General features: G+C 31.7%; 4 protein-coding genes and 1 pseudogene across 5 annotated transcripts; 3 read left to right on the top strand and 2 right to left on the bottom strand.

Moving 5' to 3' along the window:
- Positions 1 to 1,241: 1,241 nt before the first annotated feature.
- On the top strand, positions 1,242 to 2,033 carry LOC105797998 (nuclear transcription factor Y subunit B-5). The gene has a single exon (XM_012627859.2). The coding sequence runs from the start codon at positions 1,282 to 1,284 to the stop codon at positions 1,711 to 1,713; it is 432 nt and encodes a 143-aa protein (XP_012483313.1). The 5' UTR covers positions 1,242 to 1,281; the 3' UTR covers positions 1,714 to 2,033.
- Positions 2,034 to 6,530: 4,497 nt separating this feature from the next.
- LOC105797784 (protein SRG1-like) lies at positions 6,531 to 8,027 on the bottom strand (annotated as a pseudogene).
- Positions 8,028 to 11,061: 3,034 nt separating this feature from the next.
- On the top strand, positions 11,062 to 14,810 carry LOC105800758 (sucrose nonfermenting 4-like protein). Of its 2 annotated transcripts, XM_012632060.2 has the most exons (13): positions 11,064 to 11,683; positions 11,791 to 11,878; positions 11,963 to 12,133; positions 12,215 to 12,349; positions 12,440 to 12,499; positions 12,640 to 12,729; positions 12,841 to 12,975; positions 13,083 to 13,221; positions 13,302 to 13,475; positions 13,575 to 13,638; positions 13,738 to 13,804; positions 14,334 to 14,448; positions 14,557 to 14,810. In XM_012632060.2, exons 1-13 carry the CDS (start codon positions 11,553 to 11,555, stop codon positions 14,646 to 14,648), a joined length of 1,461 nt encoding a protein of 486 aa, XP_012487514.1. In that variant the 5' UTR covers positions 11,064 to 11,552; the 3' UTR covers positions 14,649 to 14,810. The 2 variants fall into 2 exon arrangements, with proteins under 2 accessions (XP_052477346.1, XP_012487514.1); XM_052621386.1 differs by lacking the exon at positions 13,738 to 13,804 and having other exon boundaries at positions 11,062 to 11,683.
- A 2,330-nt stretch (positions 14,811 to 17,140) lies between these two features.
- Positions 17,141 to 18,019, top strand: LOC105800760 (uncharacterized). The gene has a single exon (XM_012632062.2). The coding sequence runs from the start codon at positions 17,141 to 17,143 to the stop codon at positions 18,017 to 18,019; it is 879 nt and encodes a 292-aa protein (XP_012487516.1).
- A 2,450-nt stretch (positions 18,020 to 20,469) lies between these two features.
- LOC105797999 (ethylene-responsive transcription factor ERF086) lies at positions 20,470 to 21,407 on the bottom strand. Its single transcript, XM_012627860.2, has one exon. It carries the CDS (start codon positions 21,405 to 21,407, stop codon positions 20,583 to 20,585), a length of 825 nt encoding a protein of 274 aa, XP_012483314.1. The 3' UTR covers positions 20,470 to 20,582.
- Positions 21,408 to 25,533: the final 4,126 nt, after the last annotated feature.

The following is a 25,533-nucleotide window of genomic DNA, read 5'->3' on the forward strand; positions in this document are numbered from 1 at the left end:
TAACCCCATAGCTCATTGGTTGAAATATAAAATTAAAGCTTAACAATTGAGAAAGGTGGTTAATTTTGTACCAAATTATGAATTGTATGAGCTTTGTTTATTTGGAATTGCCTCATTGGCCCTCTCAGCATCCAATATTAATGTTGCATTCCAATAAACCCTACTGGCTTTACATGGAAAAAGTTTATAACCATGCTTGGCTGTCGACAACACATGGTGCACTTAGTCAACTTAAACAACTAACATATTATCTATGTAAGGTGTAATTCTATTTTTAGTCCTTCATAGATGGTTTACATAATTAATGTTACACACCATACCGTCATTTCTCTTGTGAGCTTTGCAGGTTGTATTTTTACCAATTGAGGTACTCTCCCTTCATGAACCATTTAGAGCATTTGGTGGAAGAGGGAGACAAAACGTTAACATGGGACGATACATTCGTTGTAAGGGTTCAATTAGCTATCTGGTGAATGACAGTTTGAAGACTTTTCCCAAAGGAGCTGCTTATAAATCCCTTTACTTTAGTTTGACATAAATTGCTTCTTTTATTTTTGTAATCTTATTAAAAAGTTCAAATTAATGACACTGTAATGGCTTTCGTTAAAATGATGATGAGAGTTTTTTTGGTTGATAATTGCTTTCTTACAATAAAAAATAGCACAAATAAATTTTTAGAGCAAAAATCCACATTATCACTTTAACAGCCTCAATTTGTAATTTTAATCTATTCAATAAAATTGTAAAATGTCAAACTATGTTAAATTAAATGGATTAAATTCTAAATTTTGACATAATTTGGTTTTTCTACGTCTTTAACGTTATTAATAGGTTCTAACCGATACCATTGTAATAACATAGAGACCAAACGATACCAATTTAAAACAGAAATATTAAATCTCAAATTTCAGCATAATTTGGTCTTTTTACATTTTTAATGTTATTGTTAGATCCTAATAGATAACATTGTAATAACGTAGAGACCACCAAACCATTACAAATTAAAACAGAAATAGTAGAGGAACTAAAACCAGAATTAGACCTATATATATATATATTAAAAATCGTTTCGGCCAGAAAACATGGCCCCAAACATTGATGTCCAACTGGGTCAGTGTCAGCACATGTAACATCGATATTGAGGAAGACATACTTACATATGTATGTATACACACACACACACACATATATAATTATATATTTGTTGTGTGTGTATTTATATAGAGCTTTGAAGTATTTATAACCCTTTAGGGGACCAACAAGTGTTTAAGGTTTTCAACAATGGCCGAAAATGCTGGAACGAGTGGTACTACTTCAAACAACGGCAACAGTGTCGGCTTCAAAGAACAAGACCAGTTACTTCCCATAGCTAACGTCGGTCGTATAATGAAACAAATCCTCCCCCCAAATGCAAAAATCTCGAAAGAAGCCAAAGAAACTATGCAAGAATGTGCTTCAGAGTTCATTAGCTTCGTCACCGGAGAAACATCGGAAAAGTGCAAGAAAGAACGGCGGAAGACCGTCAACGGAGACGACATTTGTTGGGCTTTAGCTACACTAGGCTTGGACGATTACGCTGTGCCGTTGAAAAGATACTTGCTTAGGTATAGAGAGCTTGAAGGTGAACATAAACCAGCAGCAAATCATGATAAGGTCGCCATTGTTGATAATTGCAACGTTGAAGATGGTGATAATATGGGGCCATTGATTTGAAGGTTCATATAGGGCGGATATAGGGGTTTACTTAAAACGAAATAGCGTTTATTTATTTAGATTTTGGGTATTTGGTTTTAGACTTTCATTTGTTGAGTTTTGCTTTAATTTCATGTATGGAGTTTTATTTCTTTCTTTCATCAATTAGTTGAACATATATCTTATAGCTTTTGGGAATCAGGAGAGGAAACTAAATTTATATTCTTTGATTCTTTTAGCTAGTAGAATAATTTTATGATTGAATTTTTAAATTGTTGATGTGCTTCAGCTCTGCCAAGAGCTCATAGCCCTAAAGGTTGAATCGTGAAATCTTTGAGCAAAGGAAGGAGATAAAGTTAGAACCTGAAATAATATCTTACTTGTATGATGTACTCTTCGGCCTCCCATCATAGTTTTAAGCACATGTATAGACGCTCACATTACATGTATATATATCATATTGAATCTGGGGTTTCAGCTTCAGATAATTACTTTGAAAGCTAGTTTCTTCAATTACCCCGTATACACACACGGATCATAAATGAAGGGTAAAAGTACTATAAAAATGTTTGTACTAGGAATAAGATTGTATTTTATTGTCTTTATATAAAAATGAGTAAATTAGTCTCTATACATTAAATCGAAGAGCAACTAATCATTTTGTTATAATTTTCATACATTTCTACTGTTAAAAATTGGTCTCTGTACGTTGACATGAGGTACATGTGACACGTCATATGTACATGTCTAGTTATTTCGTCGGCCACACCAGTTTTAATAGTAGAAATTGATGAAATTTTTATATGAAAAGATTAGTAATTTGCTCTTTTATTTAACATACATGGATTAATTTGTTAATTTTTTTATTGAATGAAGCAAAATAAAATCTAACTCCTAATGTAAAGGGTTTTATGCTACTTGTACAAGTGAAGTCAAATTTTAGCCTACGTCCAAATTTTCTTTTATGCAATCTTTCAAGCTGATAAACCCACAATTTTTAGTTAATATTGACCCTTAATGGATCACGCTTCACAGAATTCTTCTCTATCAAAATCCCTTCAACCTAAACTATTTAGGGCTTAGGGTTCTTCCTAGGAGAGCTAGCTAGGAGGGGCCATTATTTGACGAAGATAGCATTGAAATTAACCAAAAAAAAAAACCCAAGTGCTGGACCAACTAACCACATTGATATCATTTAATTGAAAATGAAAACAGGGTCTCATTTTGGGGTTTCTCTTATTTTATTGTTGTTGCCATTGACCTTTTTCTTTTTAAGTCTTTGCCTCGTTTCAGGATGAAACTGATTTAGGGTTTTCTATTGTTTTTACACATAATGATGGGCTTTAAATTTGGAGGCATATACACACATATTTTAAGGTTTCACTAGAACAGAAATGTAACATGATGGGAGGCTGACAAAAAATATATTAGCTCAAATTGTGCTATTAGTCCCTGTATTATTCTTGAGTTACATATTTAATTTCTATACTCTAGTTTGATCAATTTTAATCATTGTATTTTTTATTTTGAAATTTCAATCACGACTGAAATGATAACAATTAAATTCACAAAGTCAAATTTTGGAATTAATCTTGTATATGTGTGAGGATTTTGTCCATATTCTCTATTTTGATTATTTTAAATTTCTATACTTTTCGAATTTAAACTTTCAGCGTCAAAATCTATTAACTAAAACAACTTAGCTTTTTTTATGAGTGTTATGTGAAAATAACAAGCTGATATGTCATTGCAGATGTGATAATATGTTTGCCGCATAACAGTTCAGAAATAACAAAATTTAACTTAACGAATTTATTAACAAACATCATTTGATTAGGATTGGAATTTCAAAATTAAAAATATAGGGACTAAAAATAGAATTTGTCCCATATAGCAAACTTTTAAAGAGCACACTAACTCATCATCAATATTATAATGTTTGATTGAATATTCAAGGAATCCCCAATACCCAAAACTGAAAAAAAAAAGCAGAATCTTTTTATATTTAAAAATAAAAATAAAAATTATTGACATGCCCCCTTGCCATTCAAATATCAAACAGTCCGGTTGTAAGTGCATATGCCCATCCTATTGTTTTTGTATCTTGTATCCATTAAATTATAAATTACATATAATTTTATATTTTCATGTGTTACTTTTTTTTAATAATGTTATCTCAATTTGATTAAATTTTTAGCTTAAATTTAAAAGGGTAAATTATACGTAAGGTCACTAAACTTTTAGTAAGTTTACGTTTTGGTCACTCAACTTCAAAACGTTATAAAGTGGTCACTGAAGTATTCGAAAGTTTTTATTTAAGTCATTGAATGATTCGGATGTTCTTATTTAAGTCACTAAGTTATTAAGTTTTTTTGTTTAAAGTTTGGCCAGTGAGCTCTAAGAGGTGATTCAATGATCGGTTCGGTACATTAGTACCCATTGAAGAGTAGAAGAGCATACCCTAGATCCAAGCTGATATAACAGTCGGTGTCGAATATTGGGAAGGAGAACTATTTGGATTTTGGTTTCCAGAATCATGATGTTCAAAGTTGTTTCACAAAAAAAAAAAGAACTATAAATAAGAAGAGAAAGGCGAGTTTTTGATTGGTGCAGATGATGAGAAAGCCATACATTAACGATTTTAACAACTCAGTAACTTAAATAAAAACTTCCGAATAGTTCAATGATCATTTTGTAACTTTTTTAAGTTAAGTGATCAAAACATAAACTTACTAATAGTTTAGTGACCTTTGATACAGTTTGCCCAAAAATATATACAAGAAGGGTGTAACTGGCACCATGTGATGTATGGTGTCCCCCCATGCAATAATGAAGTGTTTCATGTGCAAAGGCCAGAGAATTTTCTACTTTTTATGCAATATTTTTGAAGTAAAAGAGAGCCATCGACAACATGTATTAGAGGTGTGAAACCCTACTTATGTGTGTTCCCATTTTTAACTATCATCAACAAACATTAATTAGAGATTTAATTCAGATATAATTTGATAGGTTAATTTTACAAAACGTCTTCAAATTATCATTCAAAATTTTATTTTAATCGTGTTCTCAAGTAACAGTATCTCGAAATTTACATGTAATATATTTAAAACACATAAATCAATTTAGATTTAAAATGTCAAGCTATTCATGTTAGATCTAATTTGATATTTAACGTTAAGTTTATGGTTAAATCAACGAAATGACCTAATTAATATAAAATTAATATTTTTAAAACTCAATTACAAACCTTTTAAAATTAAAACCTTTAATTGATTATATTAATGCATAAATTAGTCACCTATAGGATAAACTAGTTATATGAATGATAAGTTGGGCATCAGAGGCCACTAGCCAATGAAAAAAACTGCAGACAGCAACAACAAACATTATCCAGATGAACATTTATGTCCTGCATCAAATTCAGGCTAAACAAATTAAGACATACAATAACGGTTGTAGGAAGACGTTTGGTGATAATAAAATCTCAAATAGAGTACACATGGAACAACAAAAACTTGGACCAACATATTTGATTTTTGTAACACCCTAATTTCACTTTAAGAAATAAACTCTATCCATTCACTAATATAAATTTAATTTTTATACTTTATTTTACTCATTGTTAGTTCTCTATAATTTTAAAATTTTGTCTCGATTAAATTGTAGTTGTTAATTGATTAAATTTTCTATTTCTAGGATTTTATAGGGTAATTATTTTATCACATGTATAATATTATGTTAGCTTGCAATTTTACATATTACTTGCACAAAAAATAGTTAATGAATTTAGTGGTTGCTGTTTGTGTTCAATATTGAAATTTCAAAATTGAGAAGTATAAAGATTAAAAATAATCAAATTGAAGAACCGGACTAAATTATGAATTTAACTACTACTGTTTAGGTTAACATTAAAATTTTAAAATTAAAAAGTATAACAACTAAAATTGATCAAATTAAAAAAGTGACTAAACCCACAATTTACTATAGTAAAGACACCAATACCATAGAAGGTATTGGGTAATAAAGTAATAAAGCAATCGAGCAATTGTCTTTTAGGCCCATATTCACTTTGATCTCGTGTAAACTTCATAAACTCTTTATATAGGTGAATCTATGGTAAATGTTATAGAAATCTGGTTAAATTAGTTCCTTTACTATTAAATGGATTAACTTAGTTCATGTATTATTAAAAAGATTCAAATAAAGTTAAATTGGAATAAAATTATTCTTTATTGTTTAAAAAATGCAATAAATATATTTATGAAAATTTAAATAAAAATTAAATAGAGTTTTGATTGAAATGTTAATGTTAAAAGGTTTAAATTTTTAACCATGAGATGTGGTGTGATAGTTGTTCACCTCATCCCTTAACTATAAGGTCGGGGTTCGATCCCTACCCATTAGAATGGATATATAACATTGCATGATAAGCTATTTATCTCTTTGGAAAGTACCTGTGAAGAAAGGATTAGTCACTACTATTGACGATGAATACTTTGATTTTGACAAAAAAAAAAGTTAAAAATTTTAATATTTTAGGTTCACATCTCATCATGTGCAAGTTTTTTATTAATTTATAATATAACTTTGTAAAATGAATGATTTTTAAATTATTTCCCAATTAAATTTATGTCTGATTGGCTTTTGACACCAATAACCCCTTAAATTAAATTATATTTTTGATGGCCCTCCTTCCAAATTCCCTCGTATTGTGGACACTTAGATTGTTATTTTACTTTAATATGTCAAATTTTGGTGACTACATGAACTTAAACTATTGATTTTTCATTTATTTTTTGTACGTAAATGGTTGATTTGTTGATTTTCATGCTAGCAATCTAACTAAAGTTTAATAATGTTATACTTAATTGCGGATAATAGTTCATCCTCGCTGCTTGAACCGCGGTCCCCAACATTTCTTCGAAAACATCCCTTTTCAGCCTAAGCTCTTTGCTATATACTTCAAAAGATCTTTACAAACTTTCCTAATTTCCCTTGAATAAACTTCTGCCTAAAGAAAATGAAGATAAGTTGGTTACCAATTAGTGAATTCGAGGTTTGGGAATTCCATTACGGTATTATTGTTAAGTACCGGAGTCGAGCCGGTTTCAATGGCCAGAGGTTTGGGTTCCTTATACAAGGTGGCTCAACACCAAGAGCAAACATGTTGCACCAATCTAGCTTTTGGTTCTCTGAGAAAACAAAAGCTTGACCATAGCCTTGAACTGTCCCTCGTGCCATCGGTTACTTTTGTTTTTCCTCTAATGGTAACATCAAAAAATCTTTGGCTATTTTTCAATGTTTTGAAGTAATTTCAAATCAATCCCATGATTCAAAACCTGAAAAAAAAAGAAAAAAGAAAAAGCTTCATAGTTGATTTTCAGACAGATGAGCAGTACATGATAAAATTTAGGTCCAATTGTGGTTTTAATCCCTCCACAATGCCGAAATTTGGGATTTAATTTGATCAACTTTAAGAATTCAGTTAACATGTGAATAGGGGTGAAGTTAGAAATTTTTTTTAAGGGAGTCGGAAATAAATTGTATATTTTTATGAGAGCTAAAAAGTAAATTTACCATTTTAATAATATCTTTTTAATTTTTAAAAGATTAAAAATTTTACTATATACTAACTTAAAATTTCATAAATTTAAAAGGGCCAAAAATGAGATTTTCCATTTTAGGGGGGGTTGGGGCCCTAGCACCACCCCTACTTGTGAATTTATTATTGGTTTGACTAGGCCAATTGGATTTTTACATGACCCTGATTGTGTGACTTAATAACAATGACTTTAACAACACCACCTAACAGTATTTTTAATTTAGACATGGTAATAGCATTATAAAAGTATAGGGATCAAGTATTAACTTGTATGGAGTAGTGGTTAAAACTCTTGTTAAACACCCGTTTGGCACGGGTTCAAACTGTGTTACTCCCATCTCTCACCTCTAATATTGTATAAAAAAAAGGATAGCGACCAAATTATAACAAATTAAAAGTAAAATGATTAAATCTCAAATTTCAGCATAGTAAAAGAGACTAAAACCACAATTAGACCAAAAAATTATGTATTTAATTTTACCTGGAAAAATCCCCATCCTTGACATGCAACTTTGAGTTTCATGATGCCTAGTACATGTTCGTCACTTGACATGAGCTTTGAAAGATCAATAATGGGAATGTCATTAGGTGATGAAACAATTGCAGCAAGCTTTGGTCTCTCGGCCTTGTCTAGGACGAATCTTCCACTGATTACGGTTGGCTCGGACTTGCTAAGTTCTTGAACGTCGGCGATATGCCCAACCTCAACCAGAAAACTAGGCACCGGATCCATGATTTGCAGCACTGAGAAATTGATAATGTGTAATGAGGTTTTACAATTGGAAGCTCTGCTCTTTAGGCAAACTTTCGTACCAAATTGGTGCACTGTTAAATATGGGGTACGTGGGGTCAATTTTTATGCACTTTTATAATTTTAATGAACTCAAATATTTGATTCACGTATAGGTGCGTATAATTTATTTTTCTTTGAACGAGTAGGATTAAATCTTCCTTTTATGAATATAAAGAAATACGGTGTACAAATAAACTCGAACATTTAATTAAGTTTTTATTACAGTGGGATTCATGAGATTTTTTTAAATCATCAATTCTGGTTAAAAGATAAAAATGAGGAGATTGACACCATTTGATCAAGCCACGTCAATAATTAAAAAATTGTGTTCGTCACTTAGAATTGTTAAATCGGTTAACTTTTCTCTAAAAATCAGTTTATCTCATTTAGTGTTTAAATTTATTGAATTGATTAAAATGTAAACTCACATTTTTTAATACAAATCTTACACATCATGATCAATAGTGAATAAACATTTATTTTTCTCCCTTTTTATTTCAATCGTTGATCTAAAAAAATCTCACGGTATACCATTATAATGAGGTCATCAAATAGATGTGACGTAAATTTTTTTTATTATAATTTTTTTTCTTTTTTGTATTAGTAACACTTTGAATCTAAAACATGCAAGTAGGTGTATACCAAATTCAAGAATATGAGACAATGGGTTGTGAAAATCAGTCGCAGTGGATCGACTATTGGACCAATGGATCCAACCATGAAAACTTGATGATTTGTTTGCATATTAGATTATCATCATATGCATATGAAAGAAACATGGTCTGCAATTGAAGTTATTGCAAGTTTTTGAGTGGCAATATTAGTGGTAAGTAGGGGCCAATATTTCAACGGTGCTGAAGTAAACATGTCACCATTTATGCAGACCAAATCTAGTGATGTTGGTTCTCAATTTGCCCTTTGTCCCACCCGCTTTCCGGATATCTCAACAGTCGGGTGGCGCGACTGGCATGAGCTTAAACAAAGAATTTTGCATTTTGACCAGTTAAAATCAAAATCAAATTTAAAAAAAAAAACCTTTTATATTAATAATAGTGAAATAAATTGAGAATTATTTTAGAATTGGCCATTTTAAAATCTTTTAAGTCAAATTTTGCTACTAATACTTATGCAATGCTTAAGCTGTAAATCTAGTTCTTATATTCTAATTCGATTATTTTTAATTGTTGTATTTTCGATTTTCTAAATTTCAGTCTTAACTCAATCAAATCATTAAATTCATTATATTGTCAAAATTTTATGTTACAAATATACTATCTCATGTGTAATATATCATATTACTTTACTATTTTCACATAATACTCGTAAAAATGCTACATCATGTTAGCTAATGAATTTAACGGATATCATTTAAGTTGAGTCTAAAATTTCAAAATTAAAAAAAACTAAAAAAATAAAATTAGAAAACAAACACTAAATCCATAACAAAAACATACTACAAAACTAGTAGTAAAATTTGACATAAGCTACTATCTTTTAAGTCGGACTGGAATTTGAATGGTATCTTCACTCAATTTTGGGAACAATTTAAGGATTAATTTTATTTGGGCCATTTGTGTATTTGTTGGATTTGAAAATTGGATTGGATTTTGGACCCATGGGTTAAATTCTGAATTAATTTTGGACTCAAATAATTAAGGCCCAATCTAGTTTGAGCGTTAGGTATTATTTATTTATTATGTTTTCATATTTTCCTATATTGGTTCTTCTTCTTTTCTTCCTACAAAAGTTGAAGAAAATAAAAGGAATTAAAATATTTTATTTTAATCATATGTGCAAACTATTTTCATAAAAAAAACCTTGAAAATTTAGGTAAAATTGTGATTATGGTCCTCTAATATCTTTAAATTTAAGATTTAAGATTTATATCATTTAGTTGTTGTGTTTTAATAATATTATTAGTTAGTTTAAATAGTTGACACTCTTAATTATTTGAATTAAGATGCTGAAGACATATCTTTCCTTAAAATATTCGTTTTAACTTATCACATCGAAATGTATTATTTTATTTGTTAAAAAATTTTTTAAAATAAATTCACATCAATATTTTAACCAAAATAATAAAAGTTAAAATATAAAAATATAAAACCCAATCTCATACCACATTATAAGCATCTTATAATAATAAAAAATGGACAAATGTTAGGGCGTTTTATATATGGAATATAGATTATCTTTTTTTTATAAGACTTCACAAAATAAAACAAATAAGGTTCACGTAGGGGTGAGTATTCGATCGAGTCGAGTAAAAAAAATTTGAGTTAGTTGAGTTGACAAATCATATTTTAGCAACCAAACTCAATTTAAAATTTTTTCGAATCGAGTGAAAAAATTTCGAGTTAAGTCAAATCGAGTTAACGAATCATATTATTTATACTCAATGTTGCGTTTATATGGACCGATTATTTAACTAGTAGACGAAGTACAAGATTATTTAACTACATAAACAATATAATTGTTTTACCTTTTAACTTAATGAGTAAATATTTATAAAAACAATGTAATTTTGTCTTTTAACTTAATAGTTTTGACTTTTTACTTTTAAAAAAAGTAAACATTTATCAAAACGACGTTGTTTTGCCTTTTCTTATTCAGGTTTTCGAATAACTCGAATTGTGTAATTCATATTCGAATTAAACCAAAAAACTTAATTTTTTATTCGAGTTGATCCGAATAACTTGATTAACTCAAATAACTCGAACTATTTAATTCAAAATTTAAATTTTTTATCCAATTTTTCGAATCGAATCGAATCGAATCGAATTTTACTCACTCTTAGTTCCACATAAACAATTAATAAAAAATAAAATTAAAAACATATATAATCAACATAATAAAGTTAACAATTTTTTATTGGTCCCACCAAACAAACCGCACGTGTTTAGCAGCACACAAATCCCAAATCAAACCAAACAAACAGTGGGAAAAACACCGAACCAAACAAGCCGCAAGTTTTTGTCGTTTAAAACACCACAGTTAGAAAAGATTGAGAAGAGAAAAAATGGAAATCCCAAAAAAGAGAAGAAAATAAAATTATTATAAAAAAAATCAAATATTCAGATTCGATTATATCGCGCAAAAAAAAAAAAAAAACAGATCTTCACTCACATTTCTGTCTTTCACATTCAATTATTTACAAAAATTTTGGTGTTTCCTTTTCCCCCTTTTTTCCAATTACTTTTTAGGGTTTCAATTTTTCCCATTTTCCCCTAAATTTGAAGATACCCTTTTTGCCTCCATTGTTTGGTGAGTTTGAACTTCTCTTCTTTTTTTCCCCGTCCGTACAATCAAGTAAAAAAAAAGGTTGAGTGTTTGATGGTATAATCATAATAGTGATTGAAAGGGAAAAGGGAAAATTGTTAAAAAAAATATTTTTTTGTTAGAAAAGTTTTTTTTTTTTGTGTTTTCGAACAATTAATTCTGTTGAAAAAGTTGTTTTTTTTCCAAATGTTTGCTTCCGATATGAATCCGGCGAGAGATGCTGGCAGAGTAACCACCGCCGGCGCGGTACTATTTCCAATTCAATTTACATGGCCTCATGGCGGGAGAAGTGTTTTCTTATCTGGTTCTTTCAATAGGTAACACTTTAATTAATTAATTATTTATTATATATGAAATTTATGATGCTTAGGCTTATAATTAGTCTATTTATATTAATGGTTAAATTGTTTGAATATAATTAAAGGTGGACGGAGCTGGTGCCAATGTCACAGGTTGAAGGTTGCCCTAACGTGTTTCAAGCTGTTTATGCTGTACCGCTTGGTTGTCATGAGGTTAGAATGGTCTTTTTAAGCTCTTCCTGAACATGTCGATTTTTTGTGTTAAATTTGCTCACTTGTGTTGGTTCTTACATGCAGTACAAGTTCTTCGTCGATGGCGAATGGCGACATGATGAACGACAACCTCACAAAACTGTCGAATATGGTATAGTTAACACTTTTGACGCTATACCTATACCTGCTGAGGTCCCTTTAGTCCATCCTCGTTCGGAAATATTGAATCACATGGAAGTGGATAATGGTCTCATGGTAAGAATTAGCTATAGTTCGGGGCCTAGTTTAGCTCAGTGTAGTCTGTAATCGGATTTTGCTACGTTTTTTGCAATGCAGCATCGGGTTTCTGCTGTTACGTTGAATCAAGCAATGCCTAGGATTTCGGAAGAGGATGTAACGGCCTCTCGTCATCGCATTGCTGTGTACTTACAAGCGCATACTGCTTACGAGTTACTACCTGAGTCAGGCAAGGTTTGGATGCATTCCTATCGGTCTTTCTTCTTGATATATTCAACTCTGACCAGTTCTATTTTGCTAATTTAGACAGACATGTCTTAACAGGTTGTTGCCTTGGATGTTGCTTTGCCCGTAAAACAAGCATTTCATATTCTGTCCGAGCAGGTATCTATTTAGTTACTGCCTTCGAATGTTAGGCAATCTTGTTATTTTCATATACGTTTCTCGTTAGCCACATAATCTGTCACCATAGTTGCTAATAAGGATCTTGGATTCTTATGTTTACTGAGTCATGCTGTTTTCAGGGCATCCCTTTGGCTCCTCTTTGGGATTTCCGTAAAGGAAAGTTTGTTGGAGTTATTACTGCTTCAGATTTTATATTGATTCTGAGAGAGGTATGTTCATAAATGCAGAATTGAGTTTTCCAGTATCGAGATAGTTTTCTGATAGATGGAGCTTGTTTTTAGTGTATTTCTTTAAATGCATGCTCGTTTTTCATTTTGCAGCTTGTAAATAATCGATCAAATTTGACGGAGGAAGAGCTCGAAACACACAGTATCGCTGCCTGGAAAGAAGGAAAGGCTTACTTGAAAGGACAAGTTGATGGGCACGGGAGACCGATTCCAAAAGAACTTATCTATGTTAGTGTTCAATATAGTGATCTGCACGTTACTTTCATGCACGTGCATGTGCATTTTGTACTTGCATACACAAGTGATGTTATTGACCCCTCTCGTTGATTATGCAGGCTAGCCCATCCGAGAATTTGAAGGATGTTGCTTTAAAAATTTTGCAAAGTGGAGTAGCTATAGTTCCTATAATTCATTTGGAAGATGGTTTGTTTCCCCAGCTATTACATCTCGCTTCTCTTGCCGGAATACTAAAATGTAAGCCCTTAGATAGTTTCATGAAATTAACTATATTTTGTTCGAAATACGTGGCTTCCTAAATGGAGTCCGGTTTCTAGGCATATGCAGGTATGTTAAACATTGTCCTTCCTCTTTGCCTATATTGCAATTACCGATATATGCAATCCGTCTTGGTACATGGGTTCCAAGAATCGGAGAATCCAGCAGTCGGCCGTTTGCAATGCTGAGACTTACTGCCTCTCTTAGTTCTGCATTAGATATGCTAGTTGAAGGTACGTTTCCTGTTCTGTTAAGCAGTTTTATATTCGAGATATTCGTACATTTGTGTGTTGTATAGCAGTATGATATGGTTTTGCAGTTTGTATTCACAGCTCATGTAAGTTCAATACCTATAGTTGATGATAATGACTCATTAGTGGATGTATATTGTCGGAGGTAAGGTTACATTCTTGAGTATCTTCCGAGAATGCGAAACTTATTGTCAGCTTCTAGCGAGGGTGATAGTTATTCGTTAATTCGCTGTCTTTGTTTCAGCGATATTATGGCTTTGGCTAAAGGCAGAGCTTATACGCATAATCTAAATGAAATGACTGTTCATCAGGTAATCATTATAACTTTTAAGATTCTTTTTCCGTAATTTTTGTCGGTAGTCTCGATCAAGGTTCTGCAGTGTAATTGCTTGTAATGACTAGTACATTGCAAGTGTCACGGTGAGTCCTGGCCCGTGACCAGGGGTGTAGGCGGGGCCAGGCAGTGGGTCCCCCCCCCCCAAATGTAAAATTGCCTTGTAGCCCCTTCAACATTTTAAAAATTACAAGTTTGTATAATGGTAAATTTGCACTTTTGGCCTTTCCCAAAATTTTGTGATTCATCTTTGGCCCCCTTAAAGCAATTTTTTGGCTTCACCCCTGTTCGTGACACAAGCAACACGTGATGTTGCCTTTCATACCTATTCAATGTTTTCGAAGCCCACAGGTTGAATGATTAGTACAATCTCATTGAAGAATCTTGGTTTCGAATTGTGAAGATGGATAGCTCGACCGACATTAAATGTTTCTCCGATTAAATGTACTTTGCATCAACTTGTTTCCTAATCTTTTTGTTTGCCCCTCGATTTTTACTTGTTACAGGCATTGCAATTGGGACTGGACTCGAACCCTCCTTACGGGACAAGAAGTCAAAGATGTCAGATGTGTTTGCGTACCGATACGTTGCTTAAAGTGATGGAACAATTAGCAAACCCTGGTGACTTGCTCTCTCTTTCTTTCTTTCACTTCAAAAACTCCATTAGATTTCGATATTTTGGGATAAATCATTTTCTATAAACTTGAAAAAAAAAACCTGATTTTTCAGGTGTTAGACGGCTTGTTATCGTGGAAGCCGGAAGTAACCGCGTAGAAGGCATCACCTCACTCACCGACATTTTCAGGTTCTTACTCGGTTAGGGATCGGCACCGGGTGATCTTAACCATTGATTTTGGCCTCTTTGCTGCTTCTTTTTTTCTAGCCTGTGTTTATTTTTAGGTCCCTCTAAAAAAGAGGCATGTAATTTAAAAGATTTGTTCCATGATTGTAGATGCCATTGCCAGCCATTATTTCACCTCTAATTGGTTTTTTTTTTTTTTTAATTTGCTTTTCAAAGTTATTAACAGTTCCATGATGTTCTTCACCATGGTTTTTTATAAGATCTTAACAGGTTGTGAATATGGATTATTTACTATGCAAACCCCTCCATTGAAAAATTATTACAAAAAAGCCTTTTTATTACATGGAAATCAAACTTTTCAATTTGAGGCAACACATTAAAAAAAAGAAAGAAGAAAAATTAACAATACCTGCCTTCTCCAGAACATATATGTGGCTGTCTATATGAATAATTATATATATATATATATCTTAGAACTTAGAAGTTCAATAAAGTAATTGTTAAGTGAATCAAATCAGCCATATTATGCATGGATTTATTCATGTATTATTAAAAAATTAAATAAAGTCGAATTGTAAAATAATTAATATTTACTATAAAAGAATGATGGGGAAATTTTTTGTTTGGTGTTCAAATAATATTATAAAAAGTTTTAAAATATTAACTTTGTAAATTGTAAATCATGGTTGCAGTCGATCCAATAGAAATTGGTCAGTGCATTGATTCGAATTTAAATTTTTATCAGTTTTTATAATTTTTAATTATTTTTAGTAATTTATTTAATTGAAATCGGACTCCTAATCAAGTGGAGGTGGGTGATTGGATTAGTTTGAACATCTATTCATTTTTTAAAACCATGTAGTAAATGATATTTTTATTGGTAAATGTTGAGCTTATTTGATTCCTTTCTAAAAGTGAGGATCAAATTGATCTAATAATTGAGAGGACTAATCTGAATCATCTGATCTCGCCATTATATTGAGAGACCTGACAAGTAAATTCATTCAAATCCCAGTGAAAAAAGATCCATTATTTTTTCCTTCAAAACAAACAGGTAAGTAAATCCCGGGCAAAATACCAAAAAAACCCTTTTTTTTCAATATTTACCGAAATGGGCCGGTTTTTTAATTATTTACCGGAATGGTCCATTTTCCACGAAATCGCGCCACGTCAGCGCGATGTCAGGCAAATGGCAGGAGGTCGCGTCCACATCAGCACGACCTGCTGACGTGGAGGGAAATCGCGCCTACGAGGACGCGATTTGCTGACGTGGCATGAACAGTTTATGTTTTTAGCTTAGAAAACTTTGAAAGGCCATAACTTTTGGCTCGGTTGTCCGATTGAGACGAATTTTTTTTTTGATTTCGAATAAATTTTTGAGATCTACGCGTTGAAAAATTGCTTAGAGATGAATAGGGACTAATTTGTAAAGTATAATTTGTTAGTTACAAGTATATCGACTAAAGTGTAATTATTTCAAAATTAGCATGAAATTTTTGTATTTAAGAATATTTGAATGTTATGGAAGGATGAAATTGAATTTGAATTGAAAAACGAAGCTTATATTTGAAAATATGACTATTTAGGTTTTAGGGACTAAATTGAATAAAATGGAAAATTTTAGGGAACTTCTCAAAAGTGGAATGAGCTGACTTATAATGAATAACAGGATGATATAAGACAATTATGTAAAAAAAGATCCGGTGTTTACTTCAAATAAATAAGGAAAATAATGATTTGAATGTTTCAAAATTCAATTTTAAACCGAAAAAATCGAAATTTAGGGGCAAAAAAGGATCTTTTTCGACGAAAACTGTGGCAAACCACCTTCAGCTGTTTGTTAGCACGTAGATCTCAAAAATTTATTCGAAATAAAAAAAAATTCGTCTTAATCGGACAACCGAGCCAAAAGTTATGGCCTTTCAAAGTTTTCCAAGCTAAAAACATAAACTGTTCATGCCACGTCAGCAAATCGGGTCCTCGTAGGCGCGATTTCCCTCCATGTCAGCAGGTCGCGCTGACGTGGACGCGACCTACTGCCATTTACCCTGACATTGCGCTGACGTGGCGCGATTTTGCAGAAAATGGACCATTCTGATAAATAATTAAAAAACCGGCCCATTTCGGTAAATATTGAAAAAAAGGGCTTTTTTTTTTAGTAAAATAGCCGTAAATCCCTTGTCTTTTTCAACTTAAATTACAATTCCCCATGTTTTACTTTCTCTGCAAATCAATTTTCCATGGGAGGAACCTTGTTACACCCCCCAAAGCCACAAACTTTTATCATCATCACAATCTCTAATCCTCAAATTCATATCCTGTTCATCAAACCATCAATCATTCACAGTTTCATTCCTTAAAAACAAATGTGGGTTATCCTCAGAATCAGCTTTAACAGCCTCCAAATACGTTCATTTCGAAACCACAGAAAAACCCAACGCCGTCATCGCCTTTTTCAACCGCCATGGCTTTACCAAACCCCAATTAGCTCGCCTCGTTAAGAGACGCCCAATGGTGTTAACCACCGATGTTGAAAAAACCCTTTTGCCTAGAATCGAATTTTTCCGATCTAAAGGTATTTCAAACCCTGACCTTGCTCAAATCTTATCTAGCAACCCAACTATTTTATCATCAAGCTTAGAAAATCAATTAATCCCATCATTTGATTTGCTTAGTAATGTGCTTAAATCCAATGAGAAGATTATCAGTGCTTTGAAACGTCATCCACGCCTTCTGAATTACAATCCTAATGATGTTTTGTTGGTTAATATCAATATTTTGGTTGATAATGGAGTTAATGAATGTCATATAGCTTCAACACTTTGTTCAAAGCCATCAACATTGACTGTAAGTCCAATTAAGTTTAAATCCGTGGTGCAAGAAGCAAAAGAAATGGGGTTTGATCCTTGTAAAGGAATGCTTATGGTAGCAATCTATGCGTTGGGCTCGATGGCCAAACCGACATTGAAGAGAAAATTCGAAGCTTTTAAGAAATTCACTTGGTCCGATGAAGAGATTTCTGAACCTTTCCGGAGGTATCCGTCATTCATTAGGTTGTCGGTGGATAATTTGATGGTGACTATGGATTTCCTAGTGAATAAAATGGGGTGTTCGCCTAGTTTTATTGCTAAACGACCGCGGTTGTTGCTAATGAGCATGGAGAAAAAGATTGTTTCAAGGTTTCTGTTTGCTTGGGATTTGTTGTCTAAAGGTGTTATCAAGAACATTAACTTGCATGCCTTGTTGGAGACGTCAGAACATTTGTTTATCGAGAAGTTTGTTAACTGTTATAAACCAGAAGAAGCATCCCGGATGTTGAAGCTATATCATGAAAAGTTGGATCTTTCGAAAAACTTGAGAATGGATGGTTACAAGCTGCAGCATTTATAGGATATTGGCGTTCGAAGGGTTTGAATTTTAACTTTTTTTTTGTGAATTGGGCAAAGCCCAAACAACTAACGTGACTAGCACGACTTGAACCTAGGCCACACCTGGGGCGGTCAATACCCTTTACCATTCACATGGGTTCTTGAATTTTAACTTTTGTTTTCTTTGATCGAGCTCTATTCTTTAAGCTAAATTCGTGCTTGAATTTCGGTTGAGAATGCTTGAGCCTTGAAGTTGGCTCTTGCTCTAATGATTTGATGTGCTATTATGTACGATCATGCCCTGTCTTTGCTAGGAGTGTGTTTAGGGTTGGTTAAGTTACTACTTGATAGCTTATTATGCAAGAAACCTGGTAATGTTCCGACATTTAAGGGTCGGATAGAGTAATAATAGTACATGACATATGTTGGTTTCGTTTTTATGGTCTTTTTGTTGCTATACATTTTTTTGTTCTGTCATTTGAATCGATTTCTTTGCTTCATTGATGAGAACTGCACCGTATTGCGGTAGGATGCTATAAAGACTACATGCTCGGTGCAGTGTTCTGTACTAACTTATGATTATGCCTACATTTAGGGGTTGGGCGGGGTAATAATAGTACATGACATATGTTGGTTTTGTTTTTGTGTTCTTTTTGTTGCTATACAGGCTTTTGAAACCAAAATTCCATTAATTTCTGTCATTTGAATCGATTTATTTGCTTCATTGATGAGAACTGTACCGTATGGTGGTAGGATGCTATAAAACCTACATGCTCGGTGTTGTGGTCCATTTTGGGGGCAGTTTTTAGCAATTCAAAAGGTCTGTGAACTACTTTGTTCCGTATATGTGTCTCAAGAAGGTATTTGGTCTACAAGAGGTGAGTATTCGACTTGGTAGAGTCGCTGTGATGTTGCCGCAGCTGCTTCTGCAGCTGTTCCTGCCCTTACTGTCTGCAATCGTTGTTTTTGCTGTTGTAGTCATTGTTTCTCTGAAAAATCGTAACTTTTATCTTTTTTATGCTTTAACCGTGCATGGTGTACAACAGGTCTAGGATTTCAGCCTGCTAGGGTCGCCATGATGTTTCCGCGGCTGCTTCTGCAAGTGTTCTTAATAATTGTGATTCACTATTGTTATTTTTGCTGCTTTCGATGTTTTAACGTCCGGAATCCCTTTTGGTGCCCAGCAACAACCCTGCGACAGTTGTGAGACGTGCACTTCGAGCTAAAAGATGTCATGAACCAAAAACATTACTTTTTGTGCAAGTCTTAAAAAATAGGAGGGGCTTCATTTCTTTGTTACCGTGGTTGCAATTCAGGTCAAGCACGCAGCAGCTCCAAAAATTAGTCCAATTTAACACTATAAACATCAATGGAATAAAATTCCTAAAATCTAACAAAATTAACTAATAAAAATAATTAAAAATCCTTCTAAAATAAGAAACAAATAACTCTAAGATATTAGAGTTATCAAGCATCTCTTTCGCCTTGAATAAAATGACATGGTCGACTGTAAAATGTTCACCTTGCTTTTTGAATAACCATTGAAGGACCTACAGTCGAGAACCATGGTCAACCCGTCCAAATCTTTTTCGGAGTCGGGTTTTGTTTGTTTGTGATCCAATCTTTCCCGAAGCGGGAAAAAAAGGTCGGTTCCTCACCGGTACACAGTTGATATAGTATTTATAATTCCTCTTTAGTACGCAGCTTTGTTATCAGATTTTCTTGTCAACGCTAACATGCAAAGATGATGCATGGTAAAATTATTTTGTAGTCCTTGATATTAGAAGTTAATATACGGTAAATTATACAGTATACTTTGGTTCTCCAAAAAAGGAAAAGTTTTCCTTTAATTCCTTCAAAATAATAAAATTACACTTTGACCTTTCAAATTTTAATAATTTAAATTTTAACCCCTAAAATGTTTCTACATATTTTTTCCACAGAAAAAGGTGTTGAACATTTGAATATGTGCCTTTCTTATATGTTCAGAAATATTATACTTAATTAACTTAGAATATCTGAAGTTCTAAACCATCCCCCCAAAGATCCCATAATGTTGGGTGTGTGGCCTTTGGCCATGAAAAAAAATATCTTTTAACCCTTCTATAAATAATAAAATTAAAAATTAATATATGATAAAATTATATTTTGATCTTTAAAATAAAAAATTATTTAATCCCTTAAAATTGACGAAATTATAAATTAATACAAAATAAAACTATATTACATAATTTATAATTCAATTTGAAACTCTAGAAAATTCCGGAAAATGCAACATAATCTGACAGCTCTATTGAACCATTAAAATCATAATGTAATAGTTAAGGTAGCAGCTATCCATTAATCCATCTTGGAAGTGTATACATGCATTTTTTTTTATTTTTTTTTTGCGTTAAGAACAAGAAAATATAGAACTTCCATTTGATTTAGCAAAAGTTAAAGGTGAAACATTTTCCTCGAAACTCTCTTAATTCTCCACCTCAAATGATGGGGAAAAAAAGTTTAATTTACAATAACAACCGAAAAAAAAACGAAACTCTCTTAGATGATTGAGTTGCAGAACTTCAAAACAAAACTCAAAACAGTTAATACCCGAAGTCGACAACATCAGTACTGAAAGTAGCCATTGAAGTGGTTTGTGGTATGACCATGCTGTTCTCATAGCTGCTTGTATTGTCGTCGACATAGTTAGTACCGTAAAAACCCCCCATGCACCCATCTTCAACCATTAATGGAGTCGGTACGTTGTTGATTATAGCCAACTGTTCATCATTGTTCATATCCCATGCTTGCTGCATGTTGTCACCCCAAATGAAACCCTGATTTGGCTCACCAAAACCTTGATTTTGAGGGGAAGTATAAGTATTAAAGTTTTGGTTGATGAAGGATGATGAACTGGTTGGATTTGAAGGAGGTTTCAAGCAGTCACGAGGAACAATGCAAGCCAAGTAACCATCATCGACCGAACCGTATGTGGTACTGCCTCCAATGTCACTGTTGGGAACATTGTTTGGTTGAACTTGAAACTGATGATGATGTGAAACATCAAATTGAGGGGACAAAACAGAATGGAAATTATTATCACCATTGTTATTGTTGTTGTTGTTGTTAGAGTATACGAAGTTTGTTCTTGCTTGTGTTCCTTTCATGGAAAGTGCTGCTCTATCATACGCAAGAGCTGCTTCTTGTGCCGTATCGAATGTGCCAAGCCAATGTCTTTCTTTCGTCGTCGGATCACGGATTTCGGCTGCATATCGACCCCAAGGACGTCGTCTTACGCCAAGGAACCGACCTGGCTCGGCTTGTTTTCTTCTACCCCTCCTTTCATGAGATGGAGGGGTAGTGTTTCTTTGAAGCAAAGCAAAACCAGCTTGGGTTTCAATAGCTTCATAAGTTTTTGATGTGGACATCACTATATATATAGATTGTTGGAGAATTAAAGGACAATGAAGGTGGTATAAGGAGAGTAATATAGGGCACAGCTGAGTTATATAAGAGAAAAAAAAGGAGGGAGATGATGGTGTTTTGGGTGGAAGTGGTGAATATATGTATATAGGGGGGAAGTCTTCTAAAAGAGGGCCATTGCTTCTTGTTGTCATTCCATGGAAGACCAGCTTACCTCTTTCTACCTACTTCTATATTTTTATATGTACATAGCTATTGAAAGAATCATTCATCCTCCAAAAATTTAGTCACTATGAATTAGTATAAATATAATTTTAAGCGAATCTCATCCAAAATCCTCAACCTCGAAACCCAAACTTGAAACTTTAAAATTTAAAAGGTGAATATTTAATGCATTGTGCACAAGTCTCATGTATCATTGATAAACAATATGACACTTCATCATTAAATAAAACAAAAAAATAGTGAGTGACTTGTAAATAAATATCGATAACTTTACATAAACATAATTAAATAATAGTTAATTATAAATAAATGTTAAAAATCCTAAAACCAAAATCCTAGATACTAAACCCTTAAACTCAAGATTTTAAATTGAGAGTTATTAATATGTATTTATAATATTATTTACCGATGATAAATCAAATATTATTTCAAATTTAAATCTTAAAAAGTAAAAAAAAAAAAAGAGATTAAAATTAAAGGCTAAGACTTGGCCAGGTTTCCGAAATAGAATCACGGACTCTTAGCTACCTATTTTCCAAATATATAATAGATAGAGAGACTGGTAAATATAGATAGGATATATGTTTATTAATGTGGGAATTTTCTCTAAAGATTATCCCATGAACGTGTGTGGAATAAGCCTATGCTAAATTTAATGTTCTAAAATCTTCTTAAATTAATGGTCTTAGTCCTTACAACTTGTTTTTACTTTAATCTGATATAATATCATCTTTATTTTGATTATGTCCTTATAATGTGGTTTTAGTCATTATAATATTATTATTATATCCAAATTAATAATACCGCTAGTTACTACAGTTAAAGTGATGAAAGAACAGTATTCTCACTTAAACTGTTATAAATTCCAACATATTATTATTAATATTATAAATATAAAAATAAATCCGTAATTTTAACATAATAAAAACACCAACCCTAAAATTAGAAATAATATTAAATTCGTATCTAATATAACTTGTTTCTAGCACCGAAAACACGAAAACTTTACCATATATGAATATTTTATAGTTCTGAATGATATCATTCAAATGTAAGCTACTAGGGTTAGTTAGTTCAATTAAGAAAAGTAATAAACTATCGCTCCATGATCAAATAAATCCATAAGTTTAACGGTTGTATTAAATAAACCCTAACCTAAAATATCAAATAAACCTTAAATTTTAATTCAAAATTCAAAAAATATAATAATCATAATTATTTACGAGGATCGTGTTGTTCATTGATATAGTTACGTGAAACTCATACATTAATAATGTATCAAATATTATTCTAATGGTGAATATTGGATATATCATCAACACACAAATTTTACGTACCGTAAATAAACAATAATATTACGCATAATCACTTGTCAAATAAAAATAACTAAAGAATTTATAAATTAATACTAATAATGTGTAGAAAATAAATGGTTATATTATTTATGAAAAAGAAACAAATAAAGTTGCTGGATACACACATGTGAATCCGCATTTCGAGAAAAAAAATTAATCAATCATTAGAGAAATTAATTAGAAAAATGGTATTCTTCAATTTGTCAGCTTTCATGTATTTTCAAAGGGAGTGGTTAAAAGATAATCACATCTCTTAATAACTACGCACCAAAATTTAATTGCCCTTTGCATTGCCATATGTGTGTATCATGGAAACCAATGTCTCGTAAAAGTCAAAAACCCTTTCATTTCTTTCTATTTGTCATTTTATATAGCCTGTTAATTTTTTGAATTAATGTATTTCTGTGTATCTATTTTATGGTTTATTAAAATTGTTTTTCGGGGTTTGTGATTAACTCTTTTAATAATATTATCTTCATATTTAAAGTAGAGAATATAACGTGTCCTATCATTATACCAACACTTGTAGGTCATCATATATATATCTTTCAAAATTTTGGGTTTTCACTCTTGAATTATTATACCTTGTTTAAGTAAGTCTTTTGTTATTTTTATAGTTAAATAACCCTAACCTATCATATTTATTTATAAAAGCTATTTAATTTAATACTAAAGTAAAAATATTTGTGAATTCAATATTTGAAATTATATTACATAAATTAATATCTTATATTTTTTGAAAGTGCTTATATATATAATACACTTAATCATTCTTTTATGAGAAAAAAAATCACAGAATAAGAAGAGACCTATTTAACTATAAAAATAATTTAAAATTTTATTTTCTAATATATTAGTCTATTTATTTTAAAGGTGGACCTTGGTCTCATGGCTCAAAAATGGTGTTCACATTAATGCTAACACAAACACGTAGAATTGGAGAGAATGGGACAAATAAAGATGGTGGGTCATCAATTCCAGACAAAATTTTTTCAAGCTTTGTTGAAAACAATTTCCTTTTTTTACATTGTCTTTTTCAACTAAAAATTCAGCAAAAATCTGGTCTTGAGGAAAACTTTTCATACTTGTCTTTCATCTTTTTCCAAAGAAGCAAGAACACAAAATAACTTAGTCAAAAGGGTAATCAAATTAAGGCTGTTAAAGATCAAATTATAAAAAAAGCAAAAGTGTATTAATTTGCCTAACCAAAAGCCATTTAGCAGTTCCAACAGGGGAAAAAGTGTAATAAAAATTGGGTTTTACATGTTTTGGGAATGGCCAAAAAGATATAATCATAATCAAATGGGTCAAATCCCCACCCCCTCCTTTTTCCTGTGCCACTATTAATTATTATTGCACCCTAAACCTAATTGAATAATGTATCAAATAAATTTTATATGAAAAAGAAAATAAGCATATGTTAAAATGATGGAACTAAAATAAGGGATGAGAGAATGACAAATCACAAAGTTATACTAATATATTTAAATTAATCATTTTTCATTTCTCTTAAGAATGTTCATATATACATAGAGAATTAGAATCTTTGACTTTTGACTCCTCCACTAAAGATTTGAAAAAGAAAAATCCTAAATAAGTATGATGTTAATGAGATTTTGGTATTGTTGATAAATGTTAAAATTTTAGAATTTTAACAACTTTTATTTTATATTATATAATGTTTGATTTTGATTCAAATGTATATTCATTGTAATTGCACATTTTAAAAGAAAAAGAAACATGAGATCATAAAATTTAAGTTATAGTAATGTTTTTACTCTATACATGGACATAATGATTAATTTAGTCCCTAACATTTATCATTTTATCACTTTAGTCTTAATTTTGTATTTTAAAAGAATAATTTTAACCCTAACATTCAAAAATTAATTAAATTGCGAAATTGATGGGAACATAAATTTTAATGACATTGACTTGACAATTCGCGTAAAATTCAACAAATTAAAAGAAACATAAAATAAAATAAAAACATTGAAATATTGGTCTAAGGAAAACGTCTCTTTTTTTCCTCATATTCTGGTTAGACCAGGAAAAGGCTTTTTTTTTTTTTTCTCCCATGAACATGGCACATGCAAAAAAGGACATTGAAAAAGCATGCTTTCTTTTGTTTTTATTTAATTTTCTCTACAAAAATGAAGCTTTACTTCGCTTTAATGGTTACTTAAGGAAGATTACCATTTTAAAGAGAAGACAGCTCAGTCAAGCCTCTTTTCTGAAAAGATGCTTGTTCAGTTGGACTATGCTAGGAGAAATGGGTTAGGATTTGACAGTTACCATGCTTCCATTAAATTTGATATTGAATCAGATCATGTACTTAAATAGTAGGACAAATTTTCCGAGTAAGTGATGATACAATTTCACCTCGACTCAACAATAAAATTAAAAACGGATGCCATCATCGAATTGATTGATGACATAAAATCAAATATAATATAAATTATTGTTTAAAATCAAATCAAATTCTTAAATAATAAGGTATGTGCTTTCGGCCCAATAGTATTAAGATTAGATCAAGTTAATGAATAGAACT

This window comes from Gossypium raimondii, chromosome 9, assembly GCF_025698545.1.
Source record: "Gossypium raimondii isolate GPD5lz chromosome 9, ASM2569854v1, whole genome shotgun sequence".
NCBI lineage: Eukaryota > Viridiplantae > Streptophyta > Magnoliopsida > Malvales > Malvaceae > Gossypium > Gossypium raimondii.

What these genes read in the sequence shown, in the direction of transcription:
- LOC105797998 (XM_012627859.2), top strand. Translation starts at nt 1,282, where the DNA reads ATGGCCGAAAATGCTGGAACGAGTGGTACTACTTCAAACAACGGCAAC.
- LOC105800758 (XM_012632060.2), top strand. Translation starts at nt 11,553, where the DNA reads ATGTTTGCTTCCGATATGAATCCGGCGAGAGATGCTGGCAGAGTAACC. An exon ending in TTATATTGATTCTGAGAGAG is followed by an intron (nt 12,730 to 12,840) that starts GTATGTTCATAA and finishes TTCATTTTGCAG; the next exon opens with CTTGTAAATAATCGATCAAA. An exon ending in GGAACAATTAGCAAACCCTG is followed by an intron (nt 14,449 to 14,556) that starts GTGACTTGCTCT and finishes CTGATTTTTCAG; the next exon opens with GTGTTAGACGGCTTGTTATC.
- LOC105800760 (XM_012632062.2), top strand. Translation starts at nt 17,141, where the DNA reads ATGGTGTTAACCACCGATGTTGAAAAAACCCTTTTGCCTAGAATCGAA.
- LOC105797999 (XM_012627860.2), bottom strand. Translation starts at nt 21,407, where the DNA reads ATGTCCACATCAAAAACTTATGAAGCTATTGAAACCCAAGCTGGTTTT.